The sequence below is a fragment of the Sciurus vulgaris genome (assembly GCF_902686455.1).
Source record: "Sciurus vulgaris genome assembly, chromosome: 17".
NCBI lineage: Eukaryota > Metazoa > Chordata > Mammalia > Rodentia > Sciuridae > Sciurus > Sciurus vulgaris.
In genome coordinates, this window is record NC_136478.1 from 61,800,097 (window position 1) to 61,808,116 (window position 8,020).

The 8,020-nt window shown below is 57.1% G+C and overlaps 1 protein-coding gene across 4 annotated transcripts; it reads left to right on the top strand.

Annotated features, from left to right (window-relative positions):
* Positions 1 to 171: 171 nt before the first annotated feature.
* SPIB (Spi-B transcription factor) lies at positions 172 to 5,591 on the top strand (the record flags this gene model as incomplete). Of its 4 annotated transcripts, none has more annotated exons than XM_079119748.1 (6): positions 172 to 410; positions 1,279 to 1,306; positions 2,817 to 2,889; positions 3,167 to 3,381; positions 3,727 to 3,877; positions 5,012 to 5,591. In XM_079119748.1, 6 exons carry the CDS (start codon positions 388 to 390, stop codon positions 5,308 to 5,310), a joined length of 789 nt encoding a protein of 262 aa, XP_078975874.1. In that variant the 3' UTR covers positions 5,311 to 5,591. The 4 variants fall into 4 exon arrangements, with proteins under 4 accessions (XP_078975874.1, XP_078975872.1, XP_078975871.1 ...); XM_079119746.1 differs by having other exon boundaries at positions 173 to 410; positions 2,814 to 2,889; XM_079119745.1 differs by lacking the exon at positions 172 to 410 and having other exon boundaries at positions 1,253 to 1,306; positions 2,814 to 2,889.
* Positions 5,592 to 8,020: the final 2,429 nt, after the last annotated feature.

The following is an 8,020-nucleotide window of genomic DNA, read 5'->3' on the forward strand; positions in this document are numbered from 1 at the left end:
CTGCCCTGTTCCCACTGCAGTCTCACCCCACCCTGCACTCCTCTGCTCCTGAAGTGACTCCTAGGTCCCCAGCCCCCTCTCCTGATCTCGCCTCACTGACCACAGCCAACATCTGGCCCTTCCTTTTTATGGTATCCCCCCAAATCCAGTTCTCCCACCCAGAGTCAGCCCCCCAAAGTGGGGATCCCCAAATCTAGACCGCCTGTGGGTCGGCCCTTCCCACCACGTGACCAAAAGCCTTGCGCAATCCAGCCCCTTACCCTGACCCCTCCCCAAGGGGAATTTTGGGGCGTGCCCAGTGCTCCGCCCCTTCCCCCGAGGCTGGGCCAAGGTATATATAGGGGTGGCAGCTGCCGCCCACAGCAAGCCCAGCTGCCCAGCACCAACATGCTCGCCCTGGAGGCTGCACAGTAAGTGGGGCCCCCCAGGCCCACATTGGGACCCCGACCCTGCACCACCCTGGGCCCCTCCTCCAGGCCTCGCCCTCAGTGAACTGCCCCACCCAGGAACAGGTGAATGGAACTGGGGGTCCGCACTGCCTCTGCCCTGGTCCTTTATACCACAGACTCCCTCTCCTCCCCGAGCCTGCTTCTCCAGGGCCCCAGAAGCGGCATCCAGGGACACTGGCTGCTCTCCCCTCCACCGTGCCCTCTCCATCACCTTGCCTCTCGGCCATGTCTTGCTCTGTTCCTGGGTCTCTGCTCTCCACCTCTTTTCCCTCTTTTTCTCTTGTCTCTCTCCAGTTCTCTGCTTCTCTCCTTTGGTCCCCCCACCCTGCCTACATTCCCGGGGCCAAGAAACACTCAGTGTTCCTGTGCAAATGTCTCTCCACGCCTTCCTCCTCTTCCCGTTTCTTGCTCTCCCTCATCCGGTTCCCCTATTTCTCCCACTTTCTGCCCAGAAATCTCTTCCCTGGTCCAAGGCAGACCCATTTGCCAGACTTGCCCACCAAGGGCCCTGGCCACCCACCCCACCTGCTGGTGCCCAACCTCCTCTCCAGGGACTTTCTCTCACTTTCCCTGCCCCCCCCCCCCCCCCCGCAGCTTCTGTCTATGCAAATTCCGGGGAGGGGGGACATTTGCCTGGCCCCCCACTTCCTGTCCTGCTGGGGGAGAGGAGGGGTGAATGTGGTGGGGCTGGTCTCACCCAGGGACACCCAGCAGGCTGCAGAGCTGCAGTGCTCACAGCTGCCGCCATCTCCCCCATCAGCCCCAACCACTTGGAGCCTCAGGTGGCTGATGGCAGCTCTGACATGTCCCTGTATCTCTCCCCCGCCAGGCTCGATGGGCCACACTTCAGCTGTCTGGTAAGTTGGGACCCTGGGGTAGGGCCTATGACCCTCCATAACCTCCCTCAGGTACCTCTCTGCCTCAGTTTCCCCTTCAGTCCTTCCTGTCTCTTTGTCTTTCTGAACTCCCCCTTGTCACCCTCCCACCCCGTTGCCATCCCAGATCTTTTTCTGGCATCTCCATCCCTCTTGCAAGCTCTGAGGCCACTCCCTGTAACCTGGGTGTCTGTCTGCCCCATACTTAGCAAGTATATCCATTCCTTTTCCATGCCCCCTGGCTCTGGTACTGGAGATTGAATGCAGGAAGCTCTACCACTGAGCCTCAGTCCTTTGTATTTTTGATTTTGAGGTGGTGTCTGCCTAAGTTGACGAGGCTGGCCCTGAACTTGAGGTCTTCCTGCCTCAACCTCCAAAGTATCTGGGATTACAGGTGTGCACCACCACACTTTTTAAATTTTTAAAAATTTTAAAATTTTTTCTTTATAATATTTCAAACACAGAAAATACTATACCAACTCCCCAGGAGCCACAATTCAGTCCAAAAAATAAAACCTTCCTAATGTGGTTAAAAGAAAACTGCTTCTGAATCACCTCCCAGTCACAAGTTTGTTTTTGTTTTTGTTTTTTTTCCCCACATTGAGTATGGTCAGCCCAGCGTCCACACTTGTGCACACATCTATGAGTTTTCACACTGCATGCACCTGTGTCACCACTGACCAGATGCAGATCCAGAACATTCCCATCACTCCAGAATGGAGCATTCCTTCAGGTCCCTTCACAGGAAATCCCCGCCTCCAATTTTTGCATAATTGATTGTTTTGCCTGTTTTTGAACTTTATATGATGACTCATGCAGCAGGTTCCATTGGGGGCCTAGCTGTCTTCCTTCTACACTAAGTGGGATTGTTCTTTTTCCTTGTTGTGTAGTACTCCAGCTAGCTACACCACAGTTTATTTATCCTGCTGGGGGCACCTGGACTGCTTTGTGTCTGGGGCTCTTAACAAAACTACTCTGATTATTCCTAAGTAAGGCTGTTCTGTGGGCAAGGTTTCCGACTGCCCTGAGTTTACAGTGGCTGTGGGGTCACAGGGGTGGTGGATATTGACTCTAGCCTTAATGTCCACTAGATTCCTGTGGCTAATGCAACTCATGACTCTTAGAGCAACACAGAGGTGGTTTAAAGAAGTGTGGGGGCCCCAACCCTTCCACATCTCATGCGCCCTCTCGCACCGACTGCGCCTAGAGGGGTTGCAAGTGTTCTCAGGAAACACAGCTGTGGCGGGGCGGCTGCCTGTGTCCCACTCACATAGTGCCTATCTCTGCTCAGCGTCTGCATGCCTCTCCCTGCCTGTCTCTGGTGCCTGGTCTCTGTGTCTCTCTGCCTGGCAGTCTCTGTCTCTTTCTGTCTCTGTCCTCACTGGCCTCTCCTGTCCCCTCCCCTGGCTATGTCAGTCTCCCTGAGGGTCCAGGGTGGGGGTGGGCCTCCCTGAAGCCTGGGATGACCCTCTTCCCTCCCCAACCCCAGCAGTACTCAGATGGAGTCTTCTACGACCTGGATAGCTGCAAGCACTCTAGCTACCCTGACTCAGAGGGGGCTCCTGGTGAGTGGCCCTGGCCTGGACCCCTCCCCACCTGGGCCCTGGGCCCATTTCACAGCTGGGGAAGCTGAGACCCAAGGGAGGTCTCACGAAGCATGGTAGGAGAAAGGTGGCCCAGGCCTCTGCCCTCCTCCCCTTCCTCTCCCACCCATCTCTCCCCATGCAAATTCTGGGGTCAGGGATTTGCACGGGCCACAATAGCCCCTCTGTGCTGGGGACTTTGGGTGGGAGGGGGCCTCTGTCAGACCTCCTGCCTTCTGATTCAAATGTCTTCTCCCAGACTCTCTGTGGGGCTGGGCCGAGCCCCCTCCTGTCCCAGCCACCTCCTATGAGGCCTTCGACCCAGCGGTGGCCACCTACAGCCACCCGTCAGCCGTCCAGCTCTGCTATGGACCCTCGACCTACAGCCCTACAGGGACTCTGGACCCGGCTCCCAGCCTGGAGACCTCGGGGCCCAGCCTCCCAGCATACCCCACTGAGGACTTCACCTGCCAGGTGAGGGGCAGAGCGGGGAATTAAAACCCAAGCCCTCATCAGGTGGAGTTGTCCCAGGGGCCAGGCACTGTGCTCAGCCAAGCCTGGGCACACAGCAGCCCTCTCGTTCCTTCAGTGACCCCCAGGGGCCACACAGACTGGCCTTCTCTGTGTTGGACAGGCTTTAATGGAGGTAGCTGAAGTGTCCCCGGGCCTGGACATGGAGATATGATCCAAGGCCTGCATCCAAATGAAACAAAAATGGAGACCAGAGCAAAAAGGGCTGCAGAGAAGGAAGTAAAGAGAGAGCGGGAGGGAGGGAGAGAAGGGGTCCTTGGATATGCAGGTGACACTGGCCTTCCACAGACTCTGGGCCCCCTGGTGTGTGCCCCGTACCCCAGCCCTGTGCTGTCAGAGGAGGAAGACTTGCTGCTGGACAGTCCTGCCCTTGAAGTCTCGGACAGCGAGTCCGACGAGGCCCTCATGACTGGCCCCGAGGGAAGGGGATCCGAGGCAGGTACGTGGGACTGAGGAGGTGGGGGAATGCCAGAGAGAGACAGAGGGAGTGTCTGAAGGAATCAGGGCTCCGAGCACCCACTAGTATTCGGCAGCTCTGAGCGTAGCTCCTAGCTCCGAGCCACCTGCTGCCTGTGTGACCTTGGGCAAGCACCCCCACCTCTCTGTACCTTGGTTTCCCATCTGCACAGTGGGACTGGCAATGATAGCGAGTACACCCAAGAGGCCGGAGGGAGGATTAAGTGGGTTTCTAGGTGCAGATGGGGTAGCCAGGTGCGGCCGGGCCAGTGCTCAGCAGGTCCACATCTTCACCACCATTACCAAGGTAAGAGCCACAACAGGAATGCAGCACCGCCCCAGCGTTCACCCTGCTGCCGCCCCGTGCCCCGCATCTCAGACCCAGCTGGGAAGGTGGCTCATCAGTTGTGTTTACCATCAGGCCTGTTTCCCATCTGTAAAGCGGGCGTCGCTGTCATCATCCCTGTCTTGTGGGTCATGATGAAAACGAAATGACCTCGTACTTGTGAAGTGCCCAGTGATGCGCTGGAGTGAAACGCTCCCTAGAGGTTTATAACGGTAAAATAAGCACGCACCGGAGCCCCCTTTTGACTGAAAGGACTCCAGCTCAGAGAGGTCATCACCACTGCTGAGAAATGGCAGGTGGGGGTGCCCGGCTTTGAGATCAGTTTTGTGGGGCCATTGCTGCTGGTAGGAGCCCAGGAGTCAGATGCCCTGGCCTCTCCCAGGATCCCACCTTGCCTGGGGCCGAGAGGCTTCCAGACCAGGAGCTGGAGAAATGGCGGTGCGGGTCCAAACTGACTCCAGAGGGTCCCACCAGTTGGTCCCACAAGCACTGTCAATGCCACGTGCTGTGCGGGGCAGGTAGCTCGGCCCCAGCCTGCTCGGCCTCCTTCCCCCTACCGCAGCATAAACAAAACCAAACTGTGTGCCCGCGGCCGAGCAGAGAAAGGTTGGACACAGGCCAGAAAAGGGGAAGGGAGGGGATGGCCGGGATCGCAGGTGGGGCAGAGACAGGTGTACCCAAGGGCCACCTCCCCCGCCCCCTGCCGCTGACCCCCGAGGCTGGGGCGGAAGGGGGCGGGGCCCCCTGACTCGTGTCCCCGTGCCGCTGCAGGGGCCCGCAAGAAGCTGCGCCTGTACCAGTTCCTGCTGGGACTGCTGACTCGCGGGGACATGCGCGAGTGCGTGTGGTGGGTGGAGCCGGGTGCCGGCGTCTTCCAGTTCTCCTCGAAGCACAAGGAGCTCCTGGCGCGCCGCTGGGGCCAGCAGAAGGGCAACCGCAAGCGCATGACTTACCAGAAGCTGGCGCGCGCGCTCCGCAACTACGCCAAGACCGGCGAGATCCGCAAGGTCAAGCGCAAGCTCACCTACCAGTTCGACAGCGCGCTGCTGTCGGCCGCCCGCCGGGCTTGAGCGCGCCTGAGCCTCGCCTGTGGAGCCGCTGGGGGACCTCATGGCCCAGCCAGGACCCCTCCAGAGTCCCAGGGTCACTTCGGAGTCATCGCACCCTAGGACATAGGACCCATGAATCCCCACATTTGGGGTGGCGGTTGCCACAATCCCTAAGCCCTGCCCGGGCCCCTCTAGGACTCCCCAGTGTGTTTCTGGGAGTCCTTTGTCATGTACAGGATCCCCAGGATCGTCATGTTTTGGGTCACAGGACCTACAGACCACAGTATCGTGTGTGGCAGGCCATGGGGCCGGGGGCGGGGGCGCGTGGGGTGGGGGGGAATGTGGGCAGCGTGTCCAGAATTCCAAGAACTTCTCTGGGGTCCCTTTATATCTGAGGTCTCCCTCCCAGGCCGGTCACCTCTCTGAAGTCCCCTGTCTGTGAACTCTTCATCTCACCAGGGGTAGGTGAACCACATACCATCACATCAGGAGGGGGTGCCGCCAGCAACCCAAACCTTGGGGTGGGATCCCCTTCTCAAGTCTGGATAAGTCCCCCGATTATGTCTGGGTCCCTCTGTGGAACCCTTTATCTACCCATCTGTCCATCATCTGTCCATCTGACTCTGGTCACTTTGTACCCAGATCCTGTTGCCATCTTTGAGATCCCCTTGTTCTCTGGAACCACTCTACTGTCATTTTTTTTTTTTTTTTTTTTTTTTTCGGGAACAGGGGACACCTGGAATTCTCTGATCACATCTAGGGCCCTTTAGTGATCCTTTGGTTATGTCGGAAGTGACTCATTAGGTCTGAGGTGGGGGCAAGTGTCCAGTGTCATATCTGGGATCATCAATCACATCTGAGACCCCACAAGGGTTCCTTAGAAGTCCTATAATGAGCTCTGAGTTCTCATGGGGATTCTGACCTTCCTGGGGTGCCCTTTGTATGTCCCTGTGAGCAGGCTTCTGCGGCCCCCCAGGATTTCTGTGTATTGGGCAGCTCCCGATCCCATGGCATTTCTAGCTAGAGGTCTCAAGCTGGTGAACCCCCACCCCCACTCAGGCAAACTAGGTCCCTGGTGGTGTTTTCTTTAGTTCACTGAAGCGTTCTGAGGGGAAGAACCTGAATTAACAGCCAGCCTTTTGAAATAGGGAGATTTTGCATGATCCAGATTTCCAGCTTTGCTTAAGTCTTTGGACAATCCAGAGCTAGTGGGTCAGCTTTTTGATGTGGAGATGTTGCAGAAGGAGAGTGGCCCCCTCATAATGCATCATCTATTCTTCAACTGCCCCAGTCCTTGCCACCCCCAAGCTTGTTTCACTCCAGTGACTTTTCTCTGCTGCCTCCTTGGTCCCAAACATTGCATTTCCACCCTGTGGGAACCCAGCAGGAGTTGAAGACTGCGCGACTGTGAGAGCTGTCATGGGAGTCAAAGATCCGGAGCCTTGAGGCTGGGTGGGCTAGGCAAGCAAGGTCTCAGTTTGTTCCTCTGAAAAGCGGGGAAAGGAGGAGGATCTCAAAAAGCCCTTGCAAAGTGGGCAGGGTGGTGCATGCCTGTAATCCAAGCTAATGGGGAGACTGAGGCAGAAAAATTGCAAGTTCAAGGCTAGGCTGGGCAACTGTCTCAAAATAATAAAACGTTCTGAGGATATAGCTCAGTGGCAGAGCACTTGCCTAGCATGGATGAGGCCCTGGTTCCATCCCAGCACAAAAACAAATATGAAACCACCTTGCAGCGCCTTGAACTTCAACACATCTCCTGAAATCCACCCTCAAGGATGGCGGGAGAAGGAAAAGTGTCAAGGACCTAGAGAAACAAGAGGTCCATGTTGGCAAGCCCAGCACACAGCGTTGGTGGTAAAGCGTAGGTGGGACTCACCCTCAAGAGACAGGGGAAAGAGAGTGACCTGCAAAATAACCTCCCTGGGGCTTCTTCCTGCAAAGAAGTTACTTTGTGCAAAAGCTATCATCATCACTCTAAATGTGGAATAAAAACAGAGCAAAAGGAGTCAAAGTAGACAGATGTCCTGGGACTCTTTGACAGGATTGCAACCTTCCGATGCAACGAGGTCGACTGGCATCGCGACAGCAACATCGAGGGGGAGATGAAAGAGGAAATCAAAACGACAATTACAGCCAGATCTAACTGAGCCTTGAAATGACAAAAATAAAGATGTAGACGTGCAGGCACTGGGGGTTCTGTTTAATTTTTCCTTCTCTTCCAGCCAATTAAGTGTTCTTCCCCCACCCCCTCCTCTCTTTCCCTTCCGTCTAGGTCTCTATCCCTCTCTCGGTTTCTGTCTTCGTGTCTCTGGATTGAGCCCTCGAGCTGGCGGTGAGGGGCGCGACGCTTCAGGTGGCAGAGCCCCTCCTTGTCAACCGGCCTTTCACAACTTTGCTGGGCTCTCGGCAGTAGCGAGGCAATCTGCCTGGCAACCTGTGACGTCGCGTGGAGGCCGCCTCCTGGTTGGACTGGCGCTCCCTGGAGGCGGGGAAGTTTTCAGCTCCTAGGGGGTTTTGAAAAAGGGGGGAGGTGGGAGACCCGTAGGAAGAAAAAGGGGAAGGGCTGCTCCTCCATACCCGGCACCTCACCCTGCGTCACTTCTCGGCGGCCCCGCCCTCGCAGACCCTCCCTCCCACGCCCGTCTGCCCACGACGCCTGCTTTCCCCAAGTCCCGCCCCGCTCGGGTCCTGTCCCCTCCCTCCTGCCCCGCCCCCTGCGCGGCCCCCGCCG